Source organism: Dermochelys coriacea, chromosome 10 (genome assembly GCF_009764565.3).
Source record: "Dermochelys coriacea isolate rDerCor1 chromosome 10, rDerCor1.pri.v4, whole genome shotgun sequence".
NCBI classification, from domain to species: Eukaryota; Metazoa; Chordata; order Testudines; family Dermochelyidae; genus Dermochelys; species Dermochelys coriacea.
In genome coordinates this window covers 82,850,386-82,866,339 of record NC_050077.1, presented here as the reverse complement: position 1 = coordinate 82,866,339, position 15,954 = coordinate 82,850,386, and the positions used below count along the sequence as shown (strand labels likewise).

Sequence of the window (15,954 nt, the reverse complement as noted above, 5' to 3'; positions counted from 1 at the left end):
TAACTGTGCTCACCTTACACAAGCAAATAGCTCAGCTGATTCCAAATCAGGCTACTTGCATGAGCAGTGTCAGCAGGATGTGCCTGAGGATGAGTAAATCACAACAGACTAACCTAAAGTGCAGAATGGTGAAAAAGAAAAACTTTTCAGGTAAGACATAAGTCTATTTATGATAAAAAGGTTGAGGGCTAAAGGTTCAAGGTTATTGCCTGTTCACTAAAAACAAAATCATAATGCAACCATAACAAGCTCTCTTGTAAAGTAATGTTAGATGGCAAGAAAAACGTCCCAAGAAAGGGCTTTGTTACCATGTTAGACCTAGACTATTTATTGCCATGACTTTTCCTCCAGAAGGTGTTTTAAACACATGATATCAACAGCTAGATGTTGAGTTGCTTTTTAGTGCTGGATAGAACAGAAAGGCGGCTAGGTCCCTTTTCAGATGTTCGGGGGGAGGGCGGGGGGGAAGTAAGATGATGAATCCAGGGTCCTCGGCACTAAAAAAAATTTACAATGAAGCTGTTATCAATCTTAACTATGCTACGTTCAGTTCACAAGAAACTGATAATTAGTCATAGAAAAAGACAAATAGAAGAACAACACTTACAAACTGATTTGTTAAACAAACAGACAGGACCAAACAGTTCAGGTCTACAGAAAAATCTTCCACATGCTACTTAAGAAAATTTTGCAAAAAAGAAAAGCAGTACTTGTGGCACCTTAGAGACTAAAATTTATTTGAGCATAAGCTTTCGTCCAATGAAGTGAGCTGTAGCTCATGAAAGCTTATGCTCAAATAAATTTGTTAGTCTCTAAGGTGCCACAAGTACTCCTTTTCTTTTTTGCGAATATAGACTAACACGGCTGCTACTCTGAAACCTGTTAAGAGAATTTTGTTCCACCTTCCTTACAAAATTTCAGCATCAGGTAAATGCAGCAAAATAGGTCCTGCAATTTGCTGGCCAAAACCCTCCGTTTGCAGTTCTGGCATGCCTTCAAAACACAGAACATGGTTATTTTGTAAATTCAGTGTGCCTTGATATATGCTAAGAAGGGCAAGATTGGTTTTTTCCCCCTCAAGCCACTGTACTCGCTAGTTTGAAATGCTAATGTAATTCTGACAACTTCACCTTACAAGCTGTTCCCAGTCATATTTGCCATTAATGATGCAGGGTTCATCTTTATTCAATCTGAAGAATTCTCACTTGTGAGGAGGATGCGGAGATGTAGAATTGAGGGGGAAGGCTTCACTAGAGGATAAAGAGCAGTGTCAGAACTTGCACTAATCTCCTTTCCAGATTATAGTGATAGTGAACAGTCTGCAGTTAAGAAAGTAAGGTATACTGTACAAGAAAAGGGAAATTGGAGAGACCAAGCTTATTAAACTCTACAAGAAAATGAATCAGCCAAAGGAGCTATATCTATTTTTTATTTAGCAAATATCCTTTTCACATTCTAGAGAGCTGCTTTGCAAGACTTTGTACTGGGGGATTCTCTCTTCATCCAAAAATGTGCCTCCTACCCTGAGCTATTGAAGCGGGTTTGTGTATAGTTACCCTGAGGAAGCCATCACCATAATGTTTACATAGCTACATAACTGGTCATTGACCTTCTGTAGGTCACTCCTTGGCAAACATGGTCTAAATTAGGCAGCGAGGGTGGGGGGGTGGGGGTCTGGATTTCACAGCATTCCAGTGTAGCATACTGGAGATTCCAGGGCAGCTTTTAGATAAAGTATCTCCATTAAAAAAACCTAATTATGAAAATGAATGTATAGTTCCTTGTACTACCGAACACAATATTTAATTAATTGTATACTAGCCTTACATTTTTATGGGATGCAGACCTGTCTCCTGAAAATGCACAATGGCACTATAGAAAGCAGGGGTAAACTGGAGGTTTGGGGAACTGGGGAGAAGTCAGCTGTGGCTTTGGATGCCTGGGAAATGGTGGGAGGCAGTGTGTGATTGTGGGGTAAAGCACATTAACTGAATGTTTCTCCTAAAACACTCAGCAATGAACAATGTTAATCCTTAAATCATCACTGGTGGTTTCCCAGTCAGCACCCCACTGAGATGAACATGGCAGTTCACACCTCCCTTATAGCTTTCATTGTTACAGACAATATGCCATTCCTTGGCATGTAGTGAATGTTTTTAAAGGTTTTCTTCACAATGATATAGGCTAGATTTTTTTTTTTTTTAATTAAAACTCTGGAGCACCTATCTCCCCAGCCACAGAAAAGCAAAGTACACAGGATCCCAGCTACAAATCTCCTATTTTCCAAGAGCTGTATGCCACAAGCATCCAAATACAGGCTCATTCGTGCTTGTTCAGTCACAGCCAGCAGGCTCAGTCTGTGGAAGAAGAAAGAAAAGGAGTACTTGTGGCACCTTAGAGACTAACGAATTTATTTGAGCATAAGCTGCTGGAAATGGCCCACCTTGATCACCACAAAAAGGTTTTCCTCCTCTCCCCCCCACGCTGCTGGTGATGGCTCATCTTAAGTGATCACTCTCCTTACAGTGTGTATGATAAAACCCATTGTTTCACGTTCTCTGTGTGTGTATATAAATCTCCTCACTGTATTTTCCACTGAATACATCCGATGAAGTGAGCTGTAGCTCACAAAAGCTTCTGCTCAAATAAATTTGTTAGTCTCTAAGGTGCCACAAGTACTCCTTTTCTTTTTGCGAATACAGACTAACTGCTGCTACTCTGATCCCTGGAAGAAGAAACAAATCATAGCAAATTGAGTAGGAGACCTGATTTCCAATAATCCCTTCATGTAGCTTTTTGATCCCAATTCCCCACCATCTCGTTTCAGATGCTAGGATTTTCTCCTAATGTTCTAAATAAATGGAAATATTAGTACTGTTGCCCCTTCTTCCAATACTAGTGTCCCATTCTGAACCCAATGTCTCTCATCCTTTGCCAAGAGGCAACAGATGTCTGGGGCTATGGAAACCAGCTTTCCAGTGGAGGAAAAAACAGTGACAAGGGAGTCTGGATATTCCATAAATAAAGCATGTATACTCTTACAAGTACACAATAGTCTGGGAACGGAGATGGTCACAACAGCGTGCAGGCAAACCCTTCTTCCAGAAATCTCTGCTCACACACCAAAGCCTGGTTTCTCAGGAAGCAACTCTGCACTAAGGTTTAATTCTAGTTAGACTGAGGCAGAGAGCAAACTCCCCTGCTACCCTATCTTCTCTCAAAGGATCCATGCATAACCAAACTAATGGATTACAAAAGCATTTCTACCAAGAGTGCAACTTGTCTGTATGCCACAAAATAGCTCTTAGACGACGTGTAGCATTGTTATGGCAGATGTCATCAAGAGGCACTACTTTGTACTACTATAATCTGAACACTTTGCAAACAGATATGAAACCTTCTCCAGATAGGACGTCCATCACGTCTGCAATGATTGTAGTGCCCACTTGATCTTAAAATCACCTCCAGCCTCACCCCTCAAGGTTTTTCTTGGCTGTATCCAGGTTAGGAAGTTTATGGGGAAAAATCCCACCAGTACTTCCACAAATTCACCTGCAAGAGTGAGAGCCATAGTGTAGATAAGGTGATGGCAGCTTCCAGCATTTTACAATCACTTCAGTTGCCCTTGTTTAGCATGGGCATGTATTGCACACCCAGGCAATCTGCTAGCCACAGTCAATGGGCTCTTTTAGCACTACTGGTTTTTTTCCTAACATTGTATGGCTCAGTCTTGAATGGACTAAATTCAATGATTACATAAAGCTTCAAATTATTAAATTCTTGCTTTCTATATAGAAAGACAGCTGAGAAACATTAGCGAGCATGACAGGTTTCAGAGTAGCAGCCGTGTTAGTCTGTATTCGCAAAAAGAAAAGGAGTACTTGTGGCACCTTAGAGACTAACAAATTTATTTGAGCATAAGCTTTCATGAGCTACAGCTCACCTCATCGGATGCAACAAAATAAATTTGTTAGTCTCTAAGGTGCCACAAGTACTCCTTTTCTATTAGCAAGCATGAAGCACAAACATTTTCAAAACAGGCTGTACAAGTTGGTAATACATTAGAGTATTCAGTTTAAAAAGAAATGCGTTTAAACAATAGTCAAAAATAAGTTGCCCACCGAGATTTTAAACTTCTCAGAACTGACATTCTGTTTACTATGTATGAAGAAAGACTGTATTTTAACTTAAGACCATGGATTTCTGCTGAGTAGTGATAAGCTACCTATTTACTTTGAAGTTTCTATACCAGGCTAAACTATTTAGTCAAGGGGGAAAAAAACCACGGAATAGTGACCGCCAATCTTAGATATGTTAAATATGATACAAAGAAAAACAAAAGCCACATTCCAATAGCAATTTAGCAACCAAATAAATCTGACAGACTAGAATTCCAACAGATATCCTGATCACAATAATGGAAAAAATAAAGATTGTTATAGGTACATAAGAGTGAAGAAAAAAGTTAGAAGCAGAAAGTGTATATTTAAGCAGTCATGCTCAATACTATAGAAACAGTTCAGTTTGTCTCAATTGTGGTCATTTTCCTTCATAGGAAAATAATTTAATAAAAACTCCATTGTACTTCTGTACCACTGATGTTTATTTAAGACTTGAAAGCCAGATTTTTTTCAGCATTTATAAAGCCTCGCTGACAGGAATTCTGCTGTGCTCCCAAACACTAAATCTGCCCTTCGAAAGCTAATTAAAAATAATTTGTTACTAGAATTGGCTTCGTGAATGTTTGCCAAATTCTGTTTCACAACATATTTATTCCCACAGCAGCAGATGATGCAACAAAACTAGAACTACAATTTTGAAATAGGCAGAACTGAGAAGTAGGTGAGAATATGGCTGCATTTATTTTAATAAATATACACATTGGCAGAGGCATTAAAATATCTTAGTAAGTAGGTTTTAGTTGACTGTTAACCTGTGAAGACTGGTTTGGGTATAAGCGCCTAATTTAATACATTAAATTATAATTAATCTGCATTTAATCTATATGCAGTTAGCATTTTAATAGGTTTTGATTAAATAAAATCAGAAGAGAATTTGAACAATATATATGGTTTCCTTTTGTGCTGAGAAATTATAATAATGTACAAATACAAATGAATAGACCTAACATAATTGAATCTAGATCACTACTCTACATTGGCTGACTCCAAAACAGATTTACTATTTAATTATGGCAGTTAGTAATATTCCATCTGTATACCACATGAAAGGAAGATCTAAATTGTAAAGTAAAATAAGTGTCCAGTAATATATCCTACGATTCTCTAATGTGACTACAGCCTAATATAATTTCCTTTATTGTTCAACTAATTACATCTACTGCTTAGATTTAGAACAGAAGTCTATTTACATTACATTGTTGTGATGAGGTAAGAGTTGTTTTAAAAAGCATACTATAATTTTATATCAGTGTATTTGTAATCATTACCCCACTTAAAACACAGCGAATTCCTTATTTAGTTTCAATGACGGCCACACTCAGTATATTCATATTTTTTTACAAGATTTTGAGCATCATTCTTTTGGTGTAAAACTGCACAACTGATACCATTTTCATTTGCACTTCGCTCCTGGCTAGACAGATTTGGTGAGAACTGAAGGTTAGATCACCTTAGAAAAAGCATATTCACTCATTCCCTTGTGACCTGTCCCTCTTCAGGGCCAAGCTCCCTCATGTTTTTCAGTTCTGACAAAAAGCACATCTGTGTTTACATTAGCACAGACAGCTAACACAGACTGGACTATCAAAATGGCAATATATGCAAACTACCTTCAAAAGTCAAATTGCAACATTTTTGCACTATGGATAGACATTATACACACACACACACACACACACACACACACACACACACACACAGTACAGATATATGTCTATCCATAGTCTGTAAAGGTAATCAGGAATGGTTTATCAATAAGAAAGTTGATTCTGCCTTGATGCAGGGGAATGGACAAAGTAACAATTTTGTTAAATGAGGGTGCGGGTTTAATTTTGTTTGAGTTTTTTGCATTTTTCCTTTCATATAAGATTATTCAAATCACTGAAGTTACATGGTAGATAACCTGTCTTTATAATTGCAAGAAAGCATTAGTTTTACATTATAGAATTTCATAAAACCTATCCAGATTTAATATATCACAAGTAATTCTGTATATTATTTTAAATATCTTTTGTAATAGAATTGAGGGACATCTAAACCATAGTCTTTGCTAGACTGTTTTTAAATCTTTCTACGCTTGACAAATGATAATATTACTGGGTTTCTCATGCAGCAGAAGCGAACTTATCTGTGCAGCATTAATGTCATCAGGAAGGGTTGTTAAACAATAGAGATCTAACATAGCAAACATAAGACTTTAAGTGCAAGTTGTAGGGGCGCTTGTCTCCTTCCCTCCTTTCTCAATCCCACTCATGCTGTACAGACTATTGAAAACATTCCCCACCAGATTATATTAATTTTAAAAAACTGCTCTAAGTCAAAGTTCAGTGGTGTCCTCCTAAATCTACATTGACACTGAAACGTTTTACGTTAGATGACAGAGCCTGAGACACTTACAGGAGTTACACGGCCAACAGCCAGAATTTAGCTTATGTGCACAATTACCCAACTTGTGGGTGCATTTGTACTAAATGGATGTGCAAATCAGACATCCAGTTACATGCTATTTTTAAAGTTCAGGCATTCAGTTATCAAAGTAAGAATGCAAAAGATGTCTTTGTTGTGTACAGCGATGTAGCTGTGATGGTCCCAGGATATTAGACAGACAAGGTGGCTAAGGTAATATTTTTTTATTGGACCAACTCATGTTGGTGACAGACAAGCTTTTGAACTACACAGAGCTCTTCATGTCTAGGAAGCTCACTCACCTTGTTGTTAACTACTCATGCTAAACAACCAGTTCCAACTTGTATATAGCAGCGACACTTAGTTTCCCAGGCCCGAAAAAGAGCTCTGCGTAAGCTCTAAAACTTGTCTCACCAACAGTATTTGGTCCAGTAAAGGATATTACCTCAGCCACCTTGTCTCTACGATGCCTCTGTCATTCTACTGAATTAGAATTTAACATAAAGCTTTGTTACTATTGATTTAAATTTTTTCAAATTTTGTACCATATTTATATGCCATACTAGAAAAAACAGAGTTAGTGGAAATTTCCGTCATGATTAGGAGTTCATTTAGCATACAGGAATAAATCTACTTGCTCTCCAGGTGGATGAAGCTATTAAAACACTTGTTGATGGCACAAACTCCAAAATCTAGCAACTTCTTACAAAAGTATTACTATGCTTTTTAAGCTACTAAGCATTACATTGTTACCACACAAATAGATGAAGCAGAAGCCTAATCAAAGATGAAACAGTTTCATCACCTTCTCATGTTTATGCTTTAAAACTATAATACACTAAAAGCCACAAGTCTCAAGATAGCAACATCTAATCACTGTAACTAGCCTCTCAGGGAAACAAAATCTTTCACTATATCTTGTCATATACTATTTCAGGAGTCAGGGTCCTTTCATTAAACAGGTAAAATTGCAAACAAATTCATATTCTTGTTTTTAAGAAGCGTCTTAATTTCTTTTGGTGTTGGTTGGCACATCATCTTTCACTGTACTGTAGTTACCTACTCTGGACTGCACTGGCTACTACAGAGCTCTACTAAACTCATCTGCTTGCGCATTCAGCTCAGAAGCCGCTTTTTAAATAGCTCAAGCAGATACTTCTACCTTCTTAGCAGCACCCCTCTGGACACTTATCCTAGCCCCATGAGGAAATGCCAGTCCATGGCACCCAGAAGCCAGTTCTCAAAATAGAGACTGACCAGATGTATAGTGCCAAAACTTTCAGATGCAAACTTGGAAAAAGGAGGTTTTACAGTACTATGTTCAGCCATCCCTACAATATGTTAAGAAAATCATATGGTATGTTCGAACATTTTCTCTTTGCTAGCAACTGAATTACTGACTTTAGTTTTCAGGATCTAGGAAGGAATTAAAATTATTTTCTAGTTTACTACTTCATCAATTACCTGTTTAATTTAAAAATCTGCTTTGTAGCAGAACTGGTGCAGTACCCTTAAACAAGAAGGCAGGATTTGATGTGGGGGTTCATGCAGAGTATGAGCCTCTTGCAGGACAGCACAGAGAAGAGGGAAGTATGGCCAAGGGATCCCTCATACTGTGGCTCATCCTGTCCTGTTCCAGGAGAATGAGAACAGGCCTGAGTCTACAGGAGGCTTGAGAATGGAGTAGCCTCTCCAAAGAAAATTCTTCCAGCATACATCATTCCCCAACACCCAGCCCATTTACTCACGGCAGAGGAGTGGGTTTGCTGCTTTCTGCATTCAACAGCATAGCCTATTAGCTTTTTAATGGCAAGTTTAAGATTTATATATTTTCCATTTCAACAGAAGTTAAGACAGGAGCCTGATATTTGCACTGTCTCCTCTGTGCTACTGTTTCATAAGAACATATGGCTTCTTAGCTTCCCCAAGGTGAGACAAGTGTGGATAGGAACAAGTAAAATAAATCTGATTTTTAAATTAATGATTTTTTTTTTTAAAAAAGTTGAATGTTAAATTTGTTGTTGTGACCCAGGGATCACGCATTGAAATCAACAGGCAGCAGGTTTCAAACAAACATAACTAAGTACTTTGTACAACATACAGCCAACCTGTTGGAACTCAATGACAGGGGATGCCATGAAGGCCAAAATGATAACTAGGATCAAAAAAGTATTAGGTAAGTTCTGGGAGGAAAGCTCCATCAATGGCTATTAGCCAAGATATTCCTGGATGCAAGCCCAAGTTCTGGGTGGCCCTAAACCTTTGTTGGCCAGAAGCTGGGACTTGATGACTGGGGATGGATCACTGAGTAATTGCCTGTTCTATTCATTCCCTTTGAAGCATTTAGCACCAGCCACTGTCAGAGACAGGATACTGGGCTAGATGGACCATTAGGTCTGATCCAGTATGACTGTTCTTACGTTCTTCTTACAGGTTTTTCTTTCTAAAAATAAAGAATCAGAGGAAAAACATCTAACTTTGGAGGTCAAGCTTTATAAATATGGGACAATAGGCCATGTGCTGTGTTAAGGGCTTGATCCTGTGTACTACTGGGCACAAGAGACTGGCAGCAGCATCACAGGCACTGGGACTCAGCCTCTGACTCCAGGAGACACCTCTCTCATTTGAGGGTCATCCACTGAGCTTCTTATACCTCTGTTTTATAGCTTCTCCCCACAGGAGCTCTGACTGGGTCAGTTCTCAAGTTATGAATATTTATGATTCCATCCACAAGGGAGACAAAACACTGATCTGCCCAGTAACTACCAGTCCTTGCTTCTGCATGGTTCTGGTCACCAAGGAAGTGACCTTGCTCTGTCTCCTGGAATGTCTACACAGATACAAACAAACAAATCCATTAATTTCCCAACTGCCTCCCTCTGTCTCTAAACAAATAAAATCGTGCTGTGCAAAAGGCACATGGGGTTACATGAGCAGAAATCTTGGACTCTTAGTTCTTGTTTTTCTGGGAGTAGGGGTAGGATGGAGGTTACATAACAAGGGAGAAGGAGCAGAGTATTCAACTAGAAAGAAGCAACACTGGTGTCAAAGCAGGACACTACTGGCAGACAAGACAACGCTCTTCAGAGTGCAGCCTCTAGTGTTGATTTCAACACTAGGGAACTGGAGGAAAAAACTGCCACAGCTGCATGTCATAAAAAAGGAACACATGCCAAATGTAAAAAGTGCAACATAAAGAGATGCGAAGCCTGTTTGTCAGAATGAAATATTATGAAAAATGCTCTTCAGAAGGCAATGACTTTGAAGATGATGATGTGGACATCTCCGAACAAATTAGTAAACTTATTTTTGCAACACTTTTATGGATTGCCTACCATTTCTTACTAGTTTAGTAAATGCTAATTTAGATTACTGTCTAAATGATTAGGAAGTATCAGGAATAGAAATATTGGGATTAGGATTTGGGAGTATCAGGAATAGAATCCCTTGCTCCTGAGGAACCTCCTCCTCCACTTTTCCTATGGTAAAGAGTCCACGCCTCGTGGATAAGGTGTTGCTCATGAGAAGAGCCCCTGAAGAGGGACAGGGAAGAGGAGTGGGAGGGAGGGAGGAGCAGAATTGGAGAGAATATCCCACTTCTACTGTATGAAGGACCCAGTGGTCCAATGTTATTTGGGACCAAGCATGGCAGAAGTGAGACAGACTGGATCCTTCCCCTTGCTTCTTGACTAGAGTCATGGCTGGTGTGCTGTCCTCAGGCACACCTTCAAAAGGCCTGCTTTGAAATCAACAATGGTTTGGTCAGGCCTTGGCCCTGCCTGGGCAGGGGGTGGCAAGGTTTTGACCTGCTATTCCTGCCCCTTCTCCTGTAAAAGTCCTGCCTCGGCCGTGGAGGATAGGAGCGCTGCTGCTGTGGCTTAAAATGTTTGCATTGGGATGTTGGGATGTGCATACCCAACTATTTCAGTTGCCTGGGAATCTTTTAGGCTGTGCAGCCTGCAGTCCGTCTGTTCTGCAAACGGGCCCACCCCATCAAAAGGCAAGTCCTGCATTGTCTGTTGGACCTCAGGCAGAAGCTCCAAGGCTTACAGCCATGAGCTATGCTGCTTGGCGATACCAGAGGATAAGTTGTGCGTCGCTGAGTCCGCAGTGTCCAATGAGGCCTGTAAAGAGGTCCGTGTCACTGCTCTGCCCTCCTCAACAATAGCTCCAAACTCCTCCCTGGACTCTGCTGGTACCAGCTACTTAAATTTCAGCATAGAGTTCCAGGAATTGAAGCTTCCAGCTAGTTGGCAATCCTGATTTGCAAACCCCCAGTGGAGTACTCCTTGCACCCGAACAGATCAAGGCGCTTAGAGTCCTTCGACTTATGTGCTGGGGCTTGCTGTCCCTACCTCCCCTTCTCATTCACTGCGGTCACCACCAAAGAGCAGGGTTGCGGATGTGTGAAAAGGTATTCAATACCCCTTAGAGGGGATGAAGCATTTCCTCTTCACACCCTTCGCGGAGGCTGGGGTCTGCCAAATGGTCTTTGCGTTGGCCTTGATAGTTTGATAAGGGGTAGAGCCAATGGGACTTCTGGGGCCAAGATGTCAATCATAGGGGTCCTCGGACTCTACCACCTCCTCGGCCTGTAGACCCGTGTTCCACACCATGCTGTGTAGAAGGTGCTGGTGGGCACAGCTATTTATGGAAAGTGGTGCCACAAGGCTGGGGAGCAGTGCCACGATCTGGAGCGGTACTGTGAATAGGGTCTGCGCAGAGACGCCGACCGGCACCAGGAGCAGGACCTGCTGTGCGACAGGGATCGGTGCCGTGAGGATCGGTGCCACAGTCGGACACGCTGATGCGACCTGGAGCGGCACCACGAGTCTGAGCGGTATCTTGCCTCCACTGGCGGTGCTGAAGGATGAAGCATTGCCTGTTTGCCTCAAGACAGTGCAGCATGTTGTTGCGCCAGAGGCTTGGCACAGAGGACCCGGGACCGTGGCACCGTCATGGCAACGAGGTCCCTCGTGGCCTCAAAGGTGTCCAGGTGGACGGCAGTTCCACCTCCTCCATCACCTGGCTTGGGGAGTCCAACAGTACTGGACTGGACAGTCCCCCTCGTGGGGCCAAAGTCGACAGTGCCGGCTAGAAAGTTCTTGGCACTCGATGCTCCTCCCTGGGACTGACTCCTAAGGGGTGGGTCTCAGAGTTGGAGATCCACTCCTCTGCCGCTACTGGTGCTGCTTCTGTGGCACCAGGGAATGGGACAGGTGCTGGGCCATTCCCACCGGTTTTGGCGCTAGGGAGCAGCGGTGGCACAGGTCTCTGTGTCCAGAGACCTTCAACAGTGCTGCTTCTCCTACTGCCACTGGAGCACTGCACACCGATTAACTCTGTGCCGGGATCGTGCCATGCCAAGGTGCATTGTGGTCTCAGCACTGTCTCTATAAGGAGCTGCTTTAGGAGGAAGTCCTGCTTCTTTTTTGTTCTATGGTGAAATCCTTTACAAATCCTGCATTTATCCACTTGGTGCACTTCCCCCAGACACTTTAAACAAGCGGGGGGTTGCCCATTGGCATGGGCTCATTACAGGGTTTGAACCCCTGGGACTTAAGCATGCCCCGAGTCCCCAAAGGGAGAGCACTGTCGGGGTGGAAGGGAAATCCCCACTCAACAGCTATTGTCATAACTACAGTAAATTAAAACTAAATTAGGCTAGAAATAACTCTGAACTACACTAAACTAAAAGGCTCGGGAAAACAAGAACAGCTTGCTAAGCAAATCACCACAGTTCCACTGACTGTCACTGGTGGTAAGAAGGAACCAAGGAGGCTCCGGGTCGGCAGGGTCATATATTGAGTGCAATAGAGGCGCCACTCCAGGGAGCTCCACAGCTGACCTGATGGGAGCTGCTGGGGGAAAGCTTTGCATTCCTCAAAACACTGGGAGCTGACTGGAAACAATGAGTAGTTTCACGATCTTCTCTCATCATGTAAGGAAGTTACTAAAGATAGATGAGCACATGAGTCCATGGATCAGAAGGAAGTGCAGAAGAGTTAGGGGTCTTGCCTTAGGTCAAATCCAGCAAGCATATCCTCCTCCAGTGACATGTACCCTGGCCCGAGCCCTGCATTTATTTATTCTTGCTCCTTTCAGCTGAAAATCTATGGAAATCAGATGAACTGGCACATGCATTCTTTATATTAAGATAACACAACATCTGCAGACAGGTGTTCAAATTGGTTGTCAATTCACATCCCAAGTAATTCTACAGGAAATTAACAAGAGCACCTGAAGAAGATCACTGAATAAGCCTGAAGAAAAGGAGTACTTGTGGCACCTTAGAGACTAACAAATTTATTTGAGCATAAGCTTTTGTGAGCTACAGCTCACTTCATCGAATAAGCTTGAAAGCTTGTCTCTTAACACCAACAGAAGTTGGTTCAATAGCAGGTATTACCCCACCCATCTTGTCTCTCTAATATCCTGGAACAAACAGGATTACAATCACACTGACAACAGTAAAGTCTTTCAAGGCTAGTTACCAGGAGACTTCTGAAGTTTGAATTATCATTAGATATGAAGGTCAAGTGTCTAAACAACCTCCTTCAGCCATTCCAAAGGATTTTAATTGTCCACTGCAGATTACTGCTCATTAGGTTTGAAATTAAATTTCAGAAAGAATAAAATCACATGCTGCTATGAATGGTTGGTTACTTTAGGAAGCAAAAAGCTTTTACTTCAGTGAAAATGGCTTGCAATACTTGTTAGTATGAGTGATCTCACCTTTTATCCTTGCAAATATTGGGTCTTCATTGTGTCTACGCTGTGCCCTATGATTCTGCCACTTATACTTATGCAGTCTTTGCACAGGTCACATTTAATCATGCATGGCAACTGTTACAGATTATTATGTCAAGACCTATTTGTGAACTCCCTTTAACAGTGTGGGTAGAGACTAGAGAAATTTGAAATTGGCATAACTCCCCATCTTCCACCTTGTAGAGGAAGGATGGAGTTATTCTTGAATTAATTCCTGCACATATACTATGGTAGACTCATAGACGGAGTGCTAGCAGCTGACAGTTCAGCAGGGCAATATGGTTCCCATTCTACCTCCATTTCTGGTTGCCCATAATGTCCCCTGGCATTTAGCTTTTTGAGCTAAATTTTTCAAGAGTGATCTAGGTCAACAGATTTTTTTTGTTTTTAAAGTTTGAGCAATCATCCATTTGGGAGAATTATGATACAGTAATAACCAAGTCACCTGCCATTTCTCATACAATACAATTTATTCTACAACCATAGATATGTAACATCTTCTAGTACTGACCAGAGTCTGCACATTCTAAGGTCCATTGAGTTCAAATATTTATGTAACAAGTATACCATAAAACATCCTTACACAACACACTGTGTATTAAACATAATACAGTAATGGTGACAGTGTGTTGGCATATATAGGCACCAACATTTTCAGCTATGTTACCTTTGTTACAGGATACAGAGATACTATGGGCTACAATATCACAAAACACAGATTTTTATCAATCAATATTCATGGTGGGAAAGGAGTTTCCATTTTCCTTATTCTGCATCCATCTATCTGTGGGCTTGGGCTTCTCATTTCCCCAAGATAATAAAAAGAGTGCCCACCTGAGTGCCAAGATGTGTTGATGAATACAGACCTTGTAGTATACACCTAGAGTACAACATTGCACATGGCTGTGTTACACTTCCATTGAAAGTTACCTTATTTGCAGCCTAAGTAATTTGAGACCATGTACTTGTATAATTTGAAAATATAGTTTTCCTTCTTTTATTCTCTCACACAATACATAAAATAAGCCAAAGAAATAAGACTGCCTATTGGAAAATTTGTCTTAAGTCAACTTAAAATATCTAAAATAACTGGTTGACTATGCTTTTTTATTGCTTAGCAAATTCTGGAGTTCTGTACAGGTGGTACTGCTTGAAAGAGCTATGGCTGACACTTAATCAGCAGCAGAATTAAGCATTTTCAGTGAATTTTTGCTGCTTCCAATTACATATCTTCAAAGAGAATGGTCCGCAGAACACTGAACAATGTAAAATAGGAAAAGTTCACAAAAACTATTTTCCACTGAAGGTTTTTCTGCTGCTACTTACCTTGATGTATGTATTTTTCCCCCATAGCTCTCAATTATGAGATAAATCAACAATTGTAAATATTCCCTCTCTTCTCAGAGTACATAATACAAGATATCGGCAATGACTGTGAACCTTATCACTGATAAATGTGAATTAAGCATGAACCTATGATTTCCCAGATGGACTATTTTCAAAACCAAACAGTAAGGTTACAAAACCAAATTAACTTGAGCTCAGCAGCAGACTTCATTCACCTCTCACTTATGACCTCACAGCATGCTCAGCAAAGAGTAAAGATTCCTCTTTGTTGGTTTCAATATTCACACTGAACACATGTAACTGCAATATTCCAGCGTGCTACAGCAACACCACAAGTATTTTACTGAGTTAACAGAAAGCTCAAACAAAGTGAAAAGTATGTGTCACTTTGTGAAGTCTTGCTTGCAAGGCCTGGACTGGTATGCAAAAAAAAAAAAAAAAATGTACATACTAGTAAACAGTGGCCAAGGTCTAACTAGTTGAATAGAGACAAAGTCCAAGAGCTAGAATTATAAGCATTTAACAATGGAATCTCCCAGCTATGTTACATTTTTGGGAGGAATGCTGCATTTTCTCCCTTTAATTCCTGAAAAATTAATTTAATTCCCGTTTAGAATCCAGCATTAACTTCACAGACAAATGTGTTTAGGACACATTCTCTTTCCACAGTTTTTCATATCCTGCAAGTCAGAGGTGCACCAAGCATTGGGTAGGAAACAAAGATAACATGCAAATCCTCTTTTCTATTGAAAACTCACCACAAAGGCAGATCTATCTTTTACACAAAAACAGAACAGTTTATAAACCATATTTCATAATATGCCCCATGAAAGTGCATATATAATAAGGTATAAGATTGCACAGTATCTTTAGAGTTACTGCTTTTGTTCTTCAGAAAAAACTAATGCAAAGCTATAAGACAGAACAAATTATAGGTTATACACAAATCTGCTGAAAGTCCGTTGATAGCAAAACAGTTTCAGATGCAGAGGAATGAAACTAGCTTCCTTACAATGAATTGGTTATAAAGGAAGCAGCTACTTAATGTCTAATAGACAGAGAACAGAATTATGACTTTAAGAAGAGGTCCAAAGAAAGGTCAAAAGGATTTTAACCTCTGTTCTTTATGAGAATAGGAGCAGTGGAATAAAGACAATTCCCCCAAGAAATGCTTTGAGCTCATTGTATCCTAAATCTTAAGACTTTTGCAGTAAAGCTTTTCGACTTCGGGAGGAGAAGCAACATTAAC

At 40.5% G+C, this 15,954-nt stretch overlaps 1 protein-coding gene across 12 annotated transcripts in view; it reads right to left on the bottom strand.

The window, feature by feature from the left end:
• The window catches only part of GLCE (glucuronic acid epimerase), a 110,499-nt gene that overhangs the window by 25,938 nt on the left and 68,607 nt on the right, over nt 1-15,954 (bottom strand). The window contains exon 1 of one of the 12 annotated variants that reach the window (XM_043494193.1): nt 309-442. The exons of the other annotated variants lie outside the window; for them this stretch is intronic. Within the exon in view, the coding sequence (XP_043350128.1) occupies nt 309-337 (29 nt within the window). The 5' untranslated portion in view covers nt 338-442. Of the gene's footprint in view, nt 1-308; nt 443-15,954 lie in introns of those variants that run through there. 12 annotated transcript variants of the gene reach the window in all.